The 19,978-nt window shown below is 38.5% G+C and overlaps 1 protein-coding gene across 4 annotated transcripts in view; it reads right to left on the bottom strand.

The window, feature by feature from the left end:
* TTLL6 (tubulin tyrosine ligase like 6) overlaps positions 1 to 19,978 on the bottom strand; it is a 51,668-nt gene that overhangs the window by 12,937 nt on the left and 18,753 nt on the right. For all 4 annotated transcript variants that reach the window (XM_058183594.1, XM_058183596.1, XM_058183595.1 and 1 more), the window contains 4 exons: positions 16,752 to 16,977; positions 15,157 to 15,338; positions 11,684 to 11,872; positions 2,437 to 2,590 (listed from right to left, as the gene is read on the bottom strand). In XM_058183594.1, coding sequence (XP_058039577.1) covers positions 2,437 to 2,590; positions 11,684 to 11,872; positions 15,157 to 15,338; positions 16,752 to 16,977 — 751 coding nt within the window. The remainder of the gene's footprint in view (positions 1 to 2,436; positions 2,591 to 11,683; positions 11,873 to 15,156; positions 15,339 to 16,751; positions 16,978 to 19,978) is intronic.

The following is a 19,978-nucleotide window of genomic DNA, read 5'->3' as shown; positions in this document are numbered from 1 at the left end:
TTCTACTTGCATTTTTTTTTTACATGCTTTCAAACTGCTAGGTTGGCAGAAGCTGGGACAAGTAATGGAACTCACCCTGTTACGTGGCACTAGGGATTCGAACTGCTGACTGCCGACCTTTCGATCAACAAGCTCAGCGTCTTACCCAATAAGCTACTGCATCCCCCTTCAAATACAGTTATGTAGTTTAAAAATAAGTATTTACCTTAACAATTATTTTATGGAGTACGACAAAAGCTGTGTGGAGAAATGCTAATTGGAAGGAGGGGAAAAAACAGATGGTATAATTATCAGCTGAAAGAGATCTTGGATGAGAGGAAAAAAGATAATGTTAAAAAAACTGCTGAAAAAAAAGGAAGATGAGAAAATACATTTTACAATGCTTATAGAGAGAAAAAACTATTTTTAAATCTTTAATCTATAATTGTGGATCGAGAACCAACATGACAAACATGAATTTGAAAATTACTGTTATCAAACATCAAGATAGTTATGTTTCCTAGAGAAAAGTGAAATTTCAAATAATAAATAAATGCAGAAAAATAGAGCAAGTAGAGCTGTATATTTTGGTAGAATATTTGGGAAAGATACAAATAGATGAGAATTTTTAAGATGTACAAAAGTACTGTGTGTGACAAAACAGGCAGAAATAATTTATATAATGATTAGGTTATGAATGTATGTGGACTGAATATAAAAATGAATGACCAGAATGAAAGGAATTACACTGAGGTAGTTTGACTAAATAGACAAGATAAACAAGTTACAAAACAAGTATATGATGGAAAAGTGAATGGGTCAAGAGAAAGGAGAATATCACAAAAATTGTGATCCGGTAGAGCTGATGAAATCCTGAAAAATAGAGGTGAAATGTTTTACAGGGTGGTATATAATTCAGTATATAAAACAGTATACAAAACAAAGACTGCTGCAATCATAGAAAATTATGGAGAAATATAATGAATGGTAATGGTATACACTAGATTTACCTCCCCTTATCTCCATTTCTTTTCATTACTATTTCTTACCTCTTTTCTGCATTTTTGTATAATACTGCTTACCCTGAAAGTAAGTAATGTGATGGATATGTAAGTATGAAAAATATGTTTCTAATTAAGGGCCATTTTATAAAATTTGATGAAGTATAAAAATTAGGGTGTGTCAAATTTTTCAACTTTCAATTTCCAAAATTAGGGGTGCTCAAAAGTTATGACATGCCTTGGCGATTGTAAAGATATTTTGGTTGCTTTAATATAATTTAGATGTGCTTGGTAAGTAACTACACAAATATCGTAACTTTTTAACATTTTGTTTGTTTCATTTCATAGGTTCAGCTGTCTTTCTCTTTTTGTTAAACGTTATTTTGTCTGAGAATGTTAATACCGCTGGCCTCGTTTCCTGTGAGTGTGATAACTGACCTGTAATGGCTTCTAAAAAAACATTCACTCATATGAACAACTTAATTGGGGCTGGCAGAGACTTGTTGCCATCTGAACTCCCAACACTGCAAGACATTCCTAGATAGGGCCTACTATTAAGAGAGCAAAATAATGATGATGCTAGAAATTATCCAGCAGCCAATCTTGCAAGAGACATATACCCAAAAGTGCTTAAATAGTGGAAATGAGCAAACAGTTCTTTTGTCAACCCTATTATAAATTTAGAAATGACAGTCTTGAACTAGATCCAAGAGAGCTAGGATCAAGCCAAAACATATCTCCTGGTAGAGAAAAGCTAGATGTCAAAGAGACTTTCAATGTGAAACTTGACGAACTGTTTGACACCCTCAACTGCAAGTGTCAAATTGTTCTATGTGCCAAATTTGGCTGCCCTGCTGGCTGCAAAAAAGAAGCTTACATTAGCTGTACCTGCCCTAAGGAGATGAAGATACTATTGAAGGAACTTGCTTTTGTTAAAAGAGATAAGACTGGTTCTTTTGGATCACACCAGATTGGTTTGCCAGATGTGCCTGAGCAGAAATGACTAGTCAAAAGGAAAAAGCGGCAAGACGATGAAAGACAAAGCTAAATATAAGCAGAGAAGTATTCCAGACATTTCAATACTGACAATTGAAGTAATTATATCCTATGATGAAAATGAAGGACAGATGATTGATGGTGAAGATGAAGAGGAATGTAATGGAAGTTATGAAGACAAAACACATGTGCCCTCTACTTCAAAAGAAAAGACAGAATACTATAGATTGGAAATAACAAATGTCGCTATGCGTAGCATAAGAAATAGTGTTGGTCTACATGCCACTGTTGCCATTACCACAGCCGCCTTCATGGATGTTGGCTTGACCATTGAAGAACAAAATTCTTAAATTATTAAAAATTAAATCACAGAATTAAAAGCCTTTTTGCTTTCTCATTTACCAGAGGTTCCTGTGCAAAAAAAATAATAATCAGCTAAATGTTTCTCTATTATTCATACCTGAACCGAGACTGGCAGTATAGTTGATCTATTTACCGTCTTTGGCCTAGGAATCTTTGTTTTTTCTCCACTGGACTCTCCTGGGAATTCAGTCTTCTTTTCTTTCAATGTAAATTTTTGTTCTTGTTTGAGACGCAGCTCCTGCAGCTGATGCCTATTTATATCAATTCACCAAAACGTTATATAACAATTACAGTAGGAAGACTCAATACCAAACACTGTTGACTGTTAATTTATGATAATTAATCTGTCTACTGGTGACTTTTCAAACATCCAAAACATGTTGGCCTATTATCAGAGATCAGCAGATTTCCTTTATTAATGCAATGTTGGGTAAATATTTGCAAATACTTTGCAAGAAATCAGGTAATGTCAGAATACTATAAATGGTTTCATTGTAAAATAAGCAGGCAAATTCCAGCAGTTAGAATCAGTGATGGGATTCAGCCAGTTCGCACCACTTCGGGAGAACCGGTTGTTAACTTTCCGAGCAGTTTGGCAAACTGGTTGTTGGAAGATCATTAGGGCAGAGAACTGGTTGTTAAATTACTTGAATCCCACCACTGGTTAGAATGATGGGCAAGAAGGCCAATGGATCTGTGACTTTAGCTTGAAGCAACCTCACTTAGTCCGATTTTTAACATGTCAGGATATATTGAATAAAGTGTAGAATATGTAGAATATTCCTTTAATAATCAGACTTTATACACCAAGAGAAAACATTTGCAGAGCAGTACTATATGCCTTGGCCTGGAAGACACAAAGATAAAATCTGGAAGGCAACTGAAATAGAATCAGTTTGCAGTTGTGATTTTTGTTTAATAGTGCATGATATATCTTAAGAGGCACTAAGAGACCAGTTTGGTATAGTGATGAAGGTGCTGGCCTAGAATGCAGAAGACTGTGAATTCTAATCTAATCACTGTCTACTGTGGACCTTACACGTTTCTTAAAAGGTCCCTAAGGGGGCGTGCATAATGCACCAGCGTGCCTACTGTCCCTGTCCTACTATCCCCATTTATATGTAATCATTTTATGTGTTTATGGCACATAATTTTGCCTATTTATATCCATTTATTTGTGCCATTTTTTTCATGTGTCCATGTCGATGTCTATGTCTACAGTTCTACACTGATACTTGTTTCCTTGTACTTGTTAACAAACAATTAAATAAATAAATAAATAATCCCACCTTAAGACTGAAAACCAACTGGGTTGACTTTGGGCCAGTAACTCTTTCTCATCCCCTCTCACAGGGTTGTTGTTGTGAGATAACAAAAGGCAGGAATACTAGGTATCGTAGCTATCTTAAATTATACACATAGTCCTAAACTTACAACAGTTCATTTAGTGAACAGGAGCACTGAGAAAAGTGACTTATGATCATTTTTCACACTTATGACCAGTGCAGCATCCCCATGGACACATGATCAAAATTCAGATGTTTGGCAACTGACTCATATTTATGACAGTTGCAGTGTCCTGGAGTCATGTGATCACCTTTTGCGACCTTCTGACAAACAAAGTCAATGGGGAATCCAGATTCACTTAACAATCATGTTACTAACAAGTGCAACAATTCACTTAGCATCTGTGACAAGAAAAGTTAATGGGGCAAACTCACTTAACAAATGTTTCACTTAGCAACATAAATTTTGGGCTCAATTGTGGTCATAACTCGAGGACTGCCTGCATAGCTATAAACAAGGGGTGGGGGATCTAATTTTAATAATAGGTAAAGTTAAAGGTTTCCCCTGTCTAATTGTATCCAACTGTAGGTAGGGGGGCTCATCTCTGTTTCTTAACTGAGGGAGCCAACGCTGCCTAAAGATGCTTCTGTGGTCATGTGGCCAGCATGAGTATATGCTTTGCTAAATGGAATGCTGTTACCTTCCCACCAAAGTGGTACCAATTTATCTATCCGCACTTGCATGCTTTCGAATTGATTGGCAGGAGCGGGAGCAAGAACAGAAGCTCACATCAGGCAATGCTTGGGTTTTGAATGTGGACTGTCATGTTTCCAGCTGACAAGCTCAGTATCTTTAACTGTTGAGCCACTGCACCTACTCAATATCAATAATAATAATAAAGTAAAATATGATTTAGATCAGAGGCCACCAACTGGTGGTCCATGGACCACTGGTGGTCTGCGAGAAAATTTTGGTGGTCCGCAATGCACCTGAACTGCTCCGGGATGACCAATGGCCAGTCCTGTGACTAGAGCTCTGGAATATGGGACCGGCCAGTCAGCTCGTGGTGGGGCTGCAAATCTCCACTGTAGAGGGAGCTATGTGCAACTTGCAACTTGTACTAACTGTCTTTACTTTGGCTGTAAACCGCCCCGAGTCCTTTGGGAGAAGGGCGGTATAGAAATTGAAACAATAAATAAATAAACTTTGCAGGAAGTGCAATGTGCAAGGAGTAGCGCAGCCCTCACTGGCTGGAACGAGGTAATGGTGCAAGGGGGGTTGTGGTGTGCAGGCAGGCCAAAGCAACGGGTGTCGGCAACCCATGGCTCTTTCTTCCCCTGCTGTGGCTTCCTGTTAGATGATCCCACCACTGGCTGTCCCGCCCCTTGCCCTCCCAGTCACTCCTCACCTGGCCTGAGAAGGGAAGGGCAGGGGGTGGAGATTTGCTCCATATTCCTTAGCGGGAGCAAAGCTTCATCTGTTGATGGATCTCGGAGACATTTCTTGTGGCCCTTGTTGGTGCTCCACTCACCTCGATCTCTTGGGGAGACGCGTGACTTCCTCTCAGCTCTGAGACACTGGCCCGGCCTGGCCGTTTCTCTCTGCCGCTGCTGTTGGCACCTCCATGGCTTGCAGTTAAATTTAGCGCACTTCACAATGGGGGAGACAGCGTCCATTTCTTCTGCTGAAGTCCATTACGATGTGGAGCATCGGTTGCAGCTGGGTCGGGTGAGTGTCTTGGAGTGGAGAGGAGGTCGTGTGTCTCTCCAAGTGTCTCTCCAAGCATCCAGCACCAGGAAAGGCCGAAGAAGTGCCCACAAGACCCAGAGAGTGCCAGAGAATCAGAATGAGAGAGAGAGAAAGAGAGAGAGATAAGAGAGAGAGACAGACAGACAGACAGATAGACAGACAGAAAGAAAGAAAGAGGGGAGGGAGAGATGGAGAAAGAGAAATGAGAGGGGGGGAGAGAGATGAGAGAGACAGACAGACACACAGAGAGAGGGGAGAGAGAGAGATGAGAGAAAGAGAGAGATGAGACAGAGACAGACGGGGGGGGGGAGAGATGAGAGACAGAGAAAGACACACAGAGAGGGGAGAGAGAGAAAGATGAGACAGACAGAAAGACAGAAGGAGAGAAAGATGTGTGTGTGAGAGAGAGCGATATGAGGGAGAGAGACTGATAGAGAGGGGGAGAGATAGATGAAAGAGACAGACAGACAGACAAAGGGGGGAGAGAAAGAGAGACGAGAGAGACAGACAGACAGAGGGAGAAAGAAATGAGAGAGAGAGAGAGAGAGAGAGAAACAAGCAAACAAACAAACAAACAAACAAACAGATAATAACAACAACAACAACAACAACAACAGAGTTGGAAGGGACCTTGGAGGCCTTCTAGTCCAACCCCCTGCCCAGGCAGGAAACCCTACACCATCTCAGACAAATGATTATCCAACATTTTCTTTAAAATTTCCAGTGTTGGAGCATTCACAACTTCTGCAGGCAAGTCGTTCCACTTATTAATTGTTCTAACTGTCAGGAAATTTATCCTTATTTCTAAGTTGCTTCTTTCCTTGATCAGTTTCCACCCATTGCTTCTTGTTCTACCCTCAGGTACTATGGAGAATAGTTTGACTCCCTCTTCTTTGTGGCAACCCCTGAGATATTGGAACACTGCTTTCATGTCTCCCCTAGTCCTTCTTTTTATTGAACTAGACATACCCAGTTCCTGCAACCGTTCTTCATATGTTTTAGCCTCCAGTCAAAGAGGTGAGAGATACCAGTGTTTTGTTTTCTGTCGGAAACAGGTCCAAATGGCTCTTTGAGTGTTTAAGGTTGCAGAAACAGGCTTCCCAACTAAGTGCCTGAAGGACCCCATTCCATCACAGGGAGTCCAGGCGCTTAAGCGAGCAGTGTGCTGGATTTGTATTAGTGGTCCACAGGATTTAAAATTATTAATTTAGTGGTCCCTGAGGTCCAAAAAGTTGGTGACCCCTGATTTAGATGATACATATCATTATTATATATCTGTTGACTTTGTACATAAATTTCATTCTGGTCTAGTACACAAAATAAGAGAAAAAGGAAGATAAGCAAATATGAGTTTATATTAGTTAAATATGTCCTTTTTCTTTTTTCAATTCATTACTGTCAACTGCCCAATGGGCATCCCTGAAGAGACAGGGGAGATGGTCAGCTCCTATCTGGTCCATAGCTACCAATAGTCCTGTCAATATTTCAGCACCAGTTACAAAATTTCATTTACATTTGTTTAAATTGCTTGTAAGGCATTTTTTCCCCATCTAGTCGTGTCACTTCTTGGAGACTGTATGGACAAGTCCCTCCAGTTTTCTTGATAAGGGTTTTCAGAAGTCACTGCCTCCTTCCTAGGGCTGAGAGAAAATGACTGGCCCAAGGTCACCTAAGCCTTGGTGCATGTCTAAGCTAGGACTAGAACTCACTCTCCCAGTTTCTAGCCTGATGCCTTAAGCATTACACCAAACTGGCTTTCTGTAAAACATTTTATGATCGGTACTTGAAAAGCGGGATACAAATAATTTTATTAAGTATTTAAAGGGACAGTGAAGAATTTAACAAGGGCAGTCATCTGTAATGTAAAAGACTAAAAGTAATGCTGGTTTGAAGTTTAGAGGAGTTCTGAGGAGATTTCTCCATTCATTAGCCCATTTCCTCTCCTCTATAACACTACCTAGCAGGAGAATATGTGTTAAGAGGAGGAAGATGCTCTATTTCTTCATAGGCTGATTGCTAAGAGACAAAGAAGTAATAGGCACAGAGAAAACAGATTTTCTAAATGCACTCCTTGCAGAGTTGTGGCATTAAAAGCTATCTCAAAGGCTAACCTGATGTTCCTAGACAGCAAACCACCAAGAAGACATATTGTGCAGATGCACGTGCGCACACACACAGAGAAAACAACATGCACAGAATCATTTCTGCTCCAAGAGATACTCATGCTAACAATTCTTTGCAGAGTTGATTTGTTTTTTCCCCTCCTTGACAAAATTGTGTAGGAGAAGATAGAACCCAGGAAGACCAAAAATAGCTCTAATACTGCTTTTTACAAGATACTAGACAACATGGTTTAGAAACTTTAGATTCTTCTTAAAATTTCGAGAATGGGTTAAATACAATTATACAAAAGCTGTTACAATTTTTTTTTCCAGGGACAAACTTTGTAGAGATTTCCATGAAAGGGACCTGGTGGTGGGGAATGAGGAAGGAGCTGGAAATGTGGGGCTTGAGGATTAGATTGTATTTTGGCAGTTTGATTTGTGCTAAAGCCTAGAATGTTTCCTGCTGTCTCTGACTTCAGCAGTTACTCAACTTATTATTCATTAGAAGATTTACAAATTTGAAATTTCTTGCAGATTAAACAGAGACCAGCTATTTAATGCAGAAATCTGTCAAGCCTACTTGATAAATGAATACTATCAATTTGGTTTCTTGCAAACTTTTCCCATTCTTCTTCTCTTCTCCCACTCAAAATAATTGCAGATATAGGTGTAAATATTTTTTCAGAACTATATTCTGTGTGTCTGATATAGGTGAAGTGTTTTATTTCTTTATGTAGATTTAGTAGGCTGACTCCTGAATGATTCAGGAAAGCTTACATGGTTAAAAGAAAAACAATTTCACAGAAAAATATCTGCAACTATACAAAAACCCACCTTATATTTTTTTTTAAAAATCCCCAATCCACCAGAGCCTCAACAAATAACCTAATCCAAGGCCTGGGAGATAAGCCACATTTTCAAAGACATATGAAGAATGTATAAAGTGGGAGTTGTGTGGATCTCTTGGGGAACGTTGTTTCAGAGGGCAGGCTCTGAAAGTGTGCTTCTATGGTCCCACGAGATGACATTGTTTAACTAATAGAACTCATATCTTATTGCATGGAGAAAGAAACCCTTGGTTTCAGGTGATCTTTCAAATAATCTTGCCCAGGGGTGAAATCTACTTACCTTCCTTACTGGCTCGGAAATCCACGCCTGTGCATGCGCAAAACCTTCCACGCATGTGCAGAAGGTAAAAAACATATTACTTCCAGGTTAAAACCAGGAAATAATGACACCCAGGCAGCGGGTGTTGCCGGTGGTTCGGCGATCACTACCGGATCGCTGAACCACCGGCCACAATCGCTACTGAGATCCGATCAGAACTGGGAGCATTTCATCCCTGATCTTGCCACAGAACCAGTAGCTTGAACTGCACCTGGAAGCCAACTGGTATCCAATACAGTTTGTGGAAAATGGTGACTCATGGGAGCAAACAAAGATATTATTTAAACAATATGAACCTTCTTGAGAACCAACCAATTATGGTAATCCCTGCCTCACAGCACCATGACTTCCATACTTTTTTGCTGTTTGGTTAAGATTTTTTCTGTTTAGAAATACACATTGCAAAAACAGTACAGACACTATTATAATACATTATCTGCTGTACTTGGCAGCTTTAATTTGATTTCTTTTTCTGCCTAGTTCCCTTTTTCCTTTTACTGATTTACATTTATTATTGACTTTAAATTGCCATGAATTTCCTTGCTTGGCACTAGGAAGATAGGATAACATTTAAAAAAATAAATAACATTTTGTTAAAAAGTAAATTTCAGCATTCTGTTCTCCCAAGACATCTAAAAAAATCATTTATTTAAAGAATAGGGGGGGGAAATCCTGTTGTCTTTCTCTCTCACACATACTTGCTGATACCTTCTACATTCAAAAAGACTCTTGCCAGTTTACATACAGTTGTTAAAACACAAAACAAAAAATGAAATTTAGCAACATTTTTATGTTAAAAATTAGTCCCTGTAATTTTATTTCAGATAAAATAGATCAAGTAATCCTCTTTCTTGACTTCCAGGGAAGAAATGGCAAAGTTGATGTCCCTCAGTAGAATGAAGAGGTGCTGAATAGTCCAGCCCTTTATGGATAAAGAGAGGACGGCTGCTCCTTATATATATATATATATAAAACCAAAGACCTACACACACACACACACACACACACACACACACACGTAGGTCTTTGGTTATTCGGGTTTTCTCCCGCGTAAAATTGGAAGTGTCTTGGCGACGTTTTGACAAAGTCTCATTCGTCATCTTCAGCTGCAATCACACATTGCTCCCAGAAACACGAAGCTGAAGCCTGAAGATGACGAATGGGACTTCGTCGAAACGTCACCAAGACACTTCCAATTTTACGCGGGAGAAAACCTGAATAACCAAAGACTTACATACAAACACCCGCAAAAACCTCAAAACACACACACACACACACACACACACACACACATGTAGGTCTTTGGTTATTCGGGTTTTCTCCCGCGTAAAATTGGAAGTGTTTTGGCGACATTTCGACGAAATCCCATTTGTCATCATCAGGCTAGGTGTTTACAGTTTAGCGCTTCTAGAAATGTTTCTAGAAGCACTAAGCTGTAAACACCTAGCCTGATGATGACGAATGGGATTTTGTCGAAACGTCGCCAAGATACTTCTAATTTTACGCGGGAGAAAACCCGAATAACCAAAGACCTACATAAAACACCCGCGAAAACCTCAGAAAACATACACACACACACACACACACATCTACACACACACACACACACACACACACACACACACACACACACACACAGCAAGGTAGAGGTTTCTGGTGGGTTTAGAGGTCTGGGAGATGAAAGAATAGATATCTTTTTAAAGCTGCAGTTGGCACCTTCAAAAAGACATTGGGTTTGTGTACTTCCTTTTCTAATCAACAATTCTAAAAATTTTGGAAATTGTTTGTTAACTGCTTTTCGGCTATTAGGAACCTTCGGATCGTTGTATTTTATAGCAAGCACTAGGAATATTTCCTTCAATCCTTAGCAAAAGGAGTTTTAAATACAAGTTTAAGGATTTACATTTTTATTTTTTTTTCAGAATAAATAGGGAAAGGGTGACTGGAACTTTGATTTTGGAAAGTTGCAAACAAACTAAGGGTCCAGATGGATTTGAAATTAATTGTGGGATTAACTATAATAATCCTTCTTGTAAGAAAATGCTTTTGTTTTGAATTCTCTTTTAAAAAAAACCTTGACAGAATGGGACTTTGAACATTGGCTACTGGAGGGAATCAGAAGGAACTAAATACTAAAATTACAGGAGAAGAATACTTAAATTTGGTTTACGAATACAGAATAGAACAAGATATTTTAACATTGGAATATTAAGGGATATTCATGAGCAACATATTCATAATTTTAAGGGTGTCTGCCTCTTCACAGATGCTGTATTTAAGGTAAGTTATGAAAAAAGAACAGGTTTTATGAGACTGACCTAAAATAGGTTTAAAAATTAAAATGATTATTTTTATTAAAAATGACAGGCTACAAAAATGATATGGAAAAACATGAGACTGGGCATTCAAATGAAACTGGCTAAACACTATAAGAAATATACAAAATACAAACCAAAACAGTGGTTTGGATACTTCTCTATATTGAATTTATAAATGAGACTTGTTAAAATTTGAAGAATTTTGTTAGAAGGAAAAAGAAAGAAAAAAATGAAAACAAATCAAGCTCAAAGTCATTATTTGAAGGGACTAAAGATCAAGATTATCCAACGTAAAAGGAAAGAACATAAAGTTGATTTATATGATCAAAGTTAAAATAGATATGTTGTTATCTCTGGTAATACTTAACAGAGTTTTGAGGATCAGAATTCAACAAGGTTTTAAAAGTTAGTTTATAAATAAGAGATGGGGTACTGGAAGAATCATTTGTTGTATTTTAAGAGAAAGTGGTAAGTTATTAAATTGTTCATGTTTGTTGTAATGAAGTAATTTCATTATATATTTTCTTATATATATATTTTCTTTGCACTAGTCTTATTTTTCTTTTTATTTCAAATTTTCTTCCTATTTTTTTCTTTTCTGAACTTTCTATTTTTATTCATTTTTAGTTTGCATTAGTTTCTATTTTTTAGTTGTAATTTTTAATACAACTAAATATTATAAAATATAAAAATATGAAAAACAAATGCTCTTTCTTACCTTGCATACTCTTCACGAGCTCTGGAAGCTGCTGTTTCCTGGAAAAGTGAACTATTCTGTTGGAAAAACTTATCATATTTGACAGACTCAGAATCGGGATATATTCGGCGATAACCTCCTGTGTTGTTTTCTTCATAGATCTCTGCTTGCTGAAGCCACACAGCCTGGCAGTTTTTGAATTCCTCGGCTCTGACAAAACCACCCAAAAAAACCCTGTTAAAACTTCAGAGTGGGAGTTTTTTCCATTTCAATTTTCTGCTGTCCAAGTCATATTCAGTTAGCTCTATGCATGCTGAACTAAACCTTTTTCACTTAGATTTTAAACATGTAAATATGCAAAATATCTTCTCCTGATCCTTTTGCTTTTGCTTACTAGACAGAAATTTCTCGCTTGCAGAGGTGGATAGTTAGCCTCACCCTCTCCACCTTTTCCCTTCCAGGGGAAAACAAGGCCAGGAAAGGCATAACTTAACATGTTCCTCCACAAGACACCAAAGGTAGCATGGATGAAAGGAAAATTTAATGCTGCTGGGTCTGTGGCAGAAATTTACACAACTGTTTCCATTTTTCTTTTTAAGCTTAAAGGAGACCTTTAAAAAAAAATAACATTTTTTATCTTTTCTTTTTTAGTAAAACAGAAGCCCCAACAGGGCTCAAATATATTTTATGTGCATTCCAGATAAATATATACATTTATCACACTGCTAAAAATATGATTGTAAATGTATATTTGATTGTACACATTTCTAAAAATATACATGATTGATAAAAAAATTAGGTATTAAGAATTAATGGAAAGGAAATTGCCTAAATTTTCTTTATTGGAATTATGACTGTCATATAATGGGGTTGGTTGTGTAATTTCTTAGATTTTTAGCTTTATCAGTAAACATTTAACCTGCAGGTCAATTTCTGTTAAAATGTTTACTAATATCATAATTTGGCCCAGATGCATTGATAACATTTGAAATATATCATCACAACAATTTTTAAACTGCAAATTTGATAATAATTTGAGAATGTGCTTTGGATAGTTTTAAGAGTATAGTTTAAATAATTAAGGAGCGTCATTAAGCTGAATATTACTACCTCTAAGGGCTTTGAAACAAAGAATTAAATATCCCATATTAAAAAATCAATAGCTAAATTATTAAAGTATAGTAAATATATTTATTAAAATCTTAAAATAAGGTTAATTCAATAAAACCTTTTACAAATTTAGTGAATGACTTAGTACATTTAAACATGTCTATTATTTTAGAAGTATAAAATGAGCAAGGATCACTTTCCATTATGATAAAAGCTTGATACACTACTGCTATTTTATTTAAAAATTATATGTAGCTTTGCTCATTTATTATTGCAATAATCAAAAGTATAACTGGGTAAATACACTTCTGAATTAGGTTCAGAAAGTTGTAATTTATGATTACATGAACAATTGTGGCACAAACATAGCAAAAAATATTTCTTTTCAAAAGTTATTATTTTCAATGCTAAAACCTGGACTACCAATATCCATTAATTGTTATAATGAAAAAACTAATAGCATTTTGTTTGATCAAGATTGTTTAAAAATTACACTGAATGATTTCATATATGTACCGGTATATATTTGTTCTGTCCTTTCTTATCTGCTTGTTTTCTGTTTTTTTCTTCTTTTTTTCTCTGTATCCTCCTTTTCTTTCTTTTTTCATATATTAAAATAATATATAAATAAAAGGAGTTCCAGTATGCACAGTTCTATAGAAACTAGTTTTGGGCTACTTTGAATCCTGCAGAATTCTTCAAAGCTTAGAGAAATAGTGAGTTTCCTCTGGTTTTGCACCACTGTTATGTACAAGGTCCACTTCTCAGGTGCACCTGAGCACAGAGTAGCGAACTAAGGGGAAGCTTACTGACTTCAGTAACAGAGTTGTTAATGCCTGGAATGCACTACCTGACTCTGTGGTCTCTTCCCAAAATCCCCAAAGCTTTAACCAAAGACTATCTACTATTGACCTCACCCCATTCCTAAGGGGTCTATAAGGGGCGTGCATAAGAGCACCAGTGTGCCTATCGTTCCTGTCCTAATGTTCCCTTTGATTGTATCCAATTTGTATGGTTATTTCATGCTTATACTTATATATACTGTTGTGTTTGACCAAAAATAAAAATAATTTAGCATGCCTAGAGAAAGGTGGGGCCAGAATAAAACTAAATACAATTTAATTTTAATTTCATTCAGTACCATTAACATAATTATTAACTGCATACTTAACCATGTTCTTCTGCCACATTAAAAGCTCAGTTAGGTGGGATGTTTCCCAGGAAATTAAAGGGCCACATTGAAGCTGCAGCTATAGAGACTGCACTTCTACTTTTATGGGTAATGCAAAAGTTCCTCAAAAAGAAAAAAAAAGAGATGATAGGCACAAAAAAGGCCAATGTTTGTAAAATTTTATGTCTGAACAGCTAAATAAAGGATGTATTTCTGCCTACCTATTCATATTCCAATGCAGTAGAATTTTGCTTGAATTTTAATTACTAATATTTTCAGTTGCAATGTGTAATTTATTTTTAATCACACCTGTACATTTTATAACCTCATCTAAAACTGAAGCACAGGAACAACTATGGCCTAGCTGTCCTGTTAAGGATGTGACCAATATACTCTCCCCAAAACATACATGGATAAATTTCTTCTTATATTTATCCTTTAAACATGGCACAGGACCGGGTTACTTACGGGACCGCCTACTGCCACCTATAGCCTCCCATCGGCCTGTGCACTCCCATAGGGAAGGCCTCCTCATGGTGCCGTCAGTCAAACAATGTCGACTGGCGGCCCCCAGGGGGAGGGCCTTCTCAGTGGGGGCTCCAGCCCTATGGAATGAGTTGCCTCCAGGGTTGTGTCAACTCCCTGACCTCCGGTCTTTTAAACGCGAGCTCAAGACTTTCTTATTCCACCGTGCGGGGCTAGCTTGATGAAATTTTAAGTGGGGTTTTAGGATTGTTTTACTTTAGTTTTTAATTTTAATTGGCCATTTTATAATCAGTTTTTTAATACGCTTTTTAATTTTTGTCTATGTACATGTTGTTTTTACTTGGCTGTGCATCGCCCTGAGTCCTTCGGGAGAAGGGTGATATAAAAATCTAATAAATAAATAAATAAAATAAATAAATAAACAAATTAAAGTAACTTGCTTTAAATTCCCTTCCATCTTATTTGATGCTGCAACAATCATCTTGCTAATTCATGCTGACCAAACTATATAGTGTGTACACAATGGAATTTTATTTTTTTAAATCTTAAAACATCAAACATCTGTTTGACAGGGGCTACCAATTAATTTGAAAACTGCATGTAAATACAGCAATTTCAAATTCTGAAAGCCACAGTGATGGAAATTTATACTATTTAGAGATGCTTTGCAAGTGGATCGTAAACGTTCATTGCCACTGTCCCAGAAAGTGGATTAAAAATTTCAGACCTGGCTTCACGATTACGACATTGCTTGAGAAGCCTTTCTTTCCCTCGCCGTTTCTCTACTTCCAAGATTTTGCGCTTATCGCATGCTCCTAGGTTGATCAATACCAGAGTGTCGTACAATAGTTGGTCTTTTACTTCTTTATCCAGCCATGAATCCGTACTGAAGCTTGGAGAATGATTCACCTACAACCACAGAAACTGAATGTATTTCTAGCTGCTGCAGTTTTGCAATTAAAAGCAGCACGTGTTTTGGGAAGGACAGAGGAGAAAGAAAAGCTTCTGGAGTTGATGACAGCAACTGGGTTGTGACACCTTCCAAGTGTTTGCAATTGTCATCTATAACAATCAAATTGCATTTCTGGGCATAAAGAGATTCAGATATTAATAAATATTTTCCTTAAGCGTTGAGTTTACTTATGACATGCTCATCTGCCTCTGTGTTAAGGAGAATTTTGATCTGGAAATGTAACAGCAGGACTTTCATGAACCAGTAGATCATTTTATAATTAAATTTTTACATTGGTATAAGATAATATTTTAATATAATAATAAAATAATAATAATAATTTTAATATAAAAACCTGGAAGCAGAACCTAAATAAAATATTTATATGTTTGGAAAGGCTAATAGTGATTTACATGTGAATTCATGATGTAAAATGTTTGGTATTGATCTCAGTCATGGCACAGTGTTATTTACTATAAATATTAACAATACAATTATATAAATTTGCATGTGTAATAGATAGTATTATTTTCTTGCCTTTATTTCTTTCTAATACTGATATCATACTAATTGCTACTGTGAAAGGTCAGCAAGCTAAATATATAAAGCACAAGAAATATGTATTACACTACTGAAATTGATAAGCAATGGGTTCAAACTAAAGAGAAGTATTTCAGTCCACAAAGTTTAACCAGTCTCAGAATATCCCACTGCTTTTAGATAGATCCAAACAACCAAGAGGATAACTTATATTTTAAGCAATAATTTTCTTCCGAAATTATCATGTATAGAGCATTAAAAATAATTATTAACTATCATCCTCAAGCCTGGCATAGAATGTGACTGGTTACACTACGAGGAGGAGAAAAAGATAGTTAGCTAGATAAATTATTGCTCTAATTCTTCTAGCAGATTTTTTCATACAATCAATTGAGTCTTCCCAACTGGTAATTCCCAAACGCAAGATTGTTATTTAATTTTAAAGCAACATTCTCTATTATCTAATGCCCTCTGCTGGTAATCCATGTGATTGGAAGTACTGCCACAAGGCACCCATTGTTGAAGCAGAGGTAGAAAAGGAAGAATTTAGAGTAGAGCTTGAGAAAAACATGGAAGAGAAGTTGTCTTAACTCTAAATGAGAGAAAGAAGGGTAAACATTCTGAACCCAAGAATCCTTCCAGTGAATAATTCTTGGAGCTACAAATTAAAAAATACAGCAGAGTTACAATAAGAAATATTAAGTAGTGGCTGGGAAAACAGCGAGTTGCAAATATGTTTTTAGATTTCACGAATAAGAAAGGCAATTGTCTAATAAAAGCTTTCTGTGGAAGCAGCCAGAGATCTATTAATTTCAAAAGAAGGTACATACCTCAAGCAACCATGGTTTGAGTTTTCGATCCAGCAAGATATCAAATCCCAGGATCTCAAAACAAGCACTCCACGTGGTGTGATTGGGAAAGCAAGTAAGATAATTATGCTTGAGGACAGGATGAGCTGATATCAATGTTTTAATAACAACATCTTCAATATCCTTCCATATTTTCCCCGTATCATAACCATTTTGCTCCATGTACTTATTAAAGGTGGACAGCTTCCTTTAAAAAAAAAGTAAGGATGTGGAATAAGAACATAATATATTTGTGCAATTCACTCTTCTCTTCCACTTTTTAATTTCGTCTCAAATTAAATCTATCTTCTTAATGCATATGAACCTTTTTATTTCAAATACATGAATCTAGATTAGAACAATAAGCAATCCATAGTGTAGTTCTTACAATAACTAATATAAATTAATACTTAGAAATTACTTGATTCACATATTGTGTTATCCATGGATTCCTGAATAACTCACAATTGGCTGAATCCATTACCTCAGAGCAATGTGTAACTTCAGGATGAGTCTGGCATATAAAACAATCCCACAACTGAAATTACCAACTAGATGGATGAGACAGAGCATACAATCATAGAGTCAGAAGAGACCTTGGAGGTCTTCTAATCCAAACCCCTACTCAGGGCAGGAATCCTTAAACCATCTCAAACAAGTACAGTACCTGTAAAATCTTTGTTTTGAAAATTTCTAGCAATGCAACTTCTCTATGAGGCAGGCTGCTTCATTGTTTAATAACTCTTACAGTCTCTTTGGAAAGTTCTCTTTGAGTCTGAATTTCTTTCTGTAAAGCTTCTACCCATTAGTTCTTGCCCAACTCTCAAGTACTACAGATCCAGATCCTTTTCTCTGTGATAGGATGATGTGACAGTATTAGAAGATGCTATCATCTTTCAAATTGGCAAGTTTGGGAACTGCTAAATAGACTGTTATATGTACACTTGGTGGCTTTTGCCCACTGTGAATACAGAGACCTACAGTATCACACACATGTAAACTTCCCCTCTGTGCACAGCACACTGTACTCCTGAGGACGTTATGACCATGCAACATAATGCAATTGATGTTGCATGCTTCTGGGCAAGCATACCAAAATTAGGATTTTATATGTTTGAAATATTATGTTTTTATGTTTGTATTTATACCTATGCGAAAAACCTTAAAATGATGCTTCTGACACAAATAAATAAATAATAAATCAAGAAGGAGGCTAGGATCAAATTTATCAGATGCCATTCTGAAGCCTCAATATCTTCAGCCAGAGCATTCTTCATCCTTCATCCAGAGGATTCCCACAACAGTCTAATCTCTTTCCAAAAAGCAATAAGATTGTGTGACACAACCTAAAACCCATACTGGCTTCCAGTAATCACTTTTTTCTTTCCCAAGTACTTGCAAACCCACTGTTTGGTTATCTTTTCTATGATTTTTCCAGGTATTGATGTCAAGCTGATTGGTCTGTTACCTGAGTCCATTTTTTCCCCCTTAAAAAAAAAATTGGCACAACATTAGTTCTTCTTTACCCTTATGGCACTTCCCCTAGGCTCCAAGAATTCAAAAAGATTATAGCAAGTCAGATGTCTGGGGAAGAAATGGCAGACCAAAGATGGCTTTGCAAAAAGCGGAGTCAACAACTGTTTGCCAAGAAAGCTTAGATCCTTCTTGCCCTACGAGATTCCCCTCTGTTTGCCAAGAAAGCGGCGGACCTCTGTTTGCCAAGAAAGCGGCGGACCTTCTTGCCCTACGAGATTCCCCTCTCTCGTGGGTCTGGCCCTCTACGTTATCGAGGGCCTATCTTGAGGACGGGTTTTGGAACCCCGAGAGATGGCATGCCAAGAATAGGAGACTTAGGGGATTTTTAATTAATTGTTTTAACCGATTTTTTAAGGGGAGTTTTAATGGGACTTTTACGGGGAGGGTGGAAATCGACGGGCTTGGGTTGGTGGGGGAGGAGGGTGGGTGGGGTGGGAGGTTAGGGCGGATGAGGGGGGTAGCCCGTCGGGAGGGAAACCAGTTCCAGCGCATGCTCGTGGCGACTATCAAATGGGTTCGGAGGTTATGGGGGGGGAGTGTGTTCCTTTGTGTGAGGGTGAGTCTATTTGCACGGTAAGTGGGAGGGGCAGATATGGCGGAAGGGGGGGATCGTATCGACATAGGGGGTCACGCGTTCGATGTCTGCAGGCGATCGCGTGCCCCGATCCCCCTGACTTCTCCCGTTCCCCGGATGGTCAAGACCCTCAGAGCCTGGGCCTTCGTCTGATGTTATGCAACGCACGGTCCGTGGCCAATAAGGCCCCCCTAATACATGATCTGATACAGGGGGGTGCCACGGATATTATAGGCGTTACGGAGACCTGGTTGGGCACTGAAGGGGGTGTGCCCCTGGTCGAGATGTGCCCACCGGGTTTCCGTGCATTCCATCAGCCGAGGGCCCAGGGTAGGGGTGGAGGGGTGGCGGTTGCTATTAAAGAGAGTCTAGAGCCGAGGGAGACCACTGTACCTCAGATTGCCGGGTGTGAATCCCTCTTTGTGAGGTGGGGTCATAGATGTCAGATGGGCTTGCTGGTCGCGTACCTGGCTCCTTGCTGCGTGACAGCTGCCCTGCCCGAGCTCCTGGAGGTGCTTGCCGGGGTGGCAGTGGAGAACCCAGACTTTTAGTCATGGGGACTTTAACTTGCCATCTGCCGCTCGTCGACGGTAGCTCGGGAGTTCCTGGCCTCCATGACGGCCTTGGACCTGACTCAAGTAGTGGATGGCCCCACTCACATCGGGGGAGGCACACTGGACCTGATTTTTGTCTCTGGTCAGTGGTTGAGAGATCTGGACTTAAAGGAAATAGTCACTGAACCTTTGTCATGGTCAGATCACTCTCTTCGCCTGGACTTTCTGACCGCTACCCAACACCGCAGGGAGACGGAACCATTACGGTGGTACCGTCCCAGGCGCCTGATGGACCCAGAGAGGTTTCGGACGGAGCTTGGGCCACTTCCTGAGGGTCTGGCTCACGGCACGGCAGAGGAACTAGCTGCAGCCTGGGAACGGGCTGCGGCTGGGGCTTTAGACCGTGTTGTGCCTTTGCGGCCTCTGACCCGGCGCAGATCCCAACCGCCCTTGGTTCTCCGAGGAGCTGAGGGGATGAAACGCCGGAGAAGACGCCTAGAGAGTTCCTGGAGGTCCAGCCGCTCAGAGGCTGATCGGACACTAGT

This window comes from Ahaetulla prasina, chromosome 4 (assembly GCF_028640845.1).
Source record: "Ahaetulla prasina isolate Xishuangbanna chromosome 4, ASM2864084v1, whole genome shotgun sequence".
In the NCBI taxonomy this organism is placed as follows: domain Eukaryota; kingdom Metazoa; phylum Chordata; class Lepidosauria; order Squamata; family Colubridae; genus Ahaetulla; species Ahaetulla prasina.
This window is presented reverse-complemented; position numbering and strand designations above follow the sequence as displayed.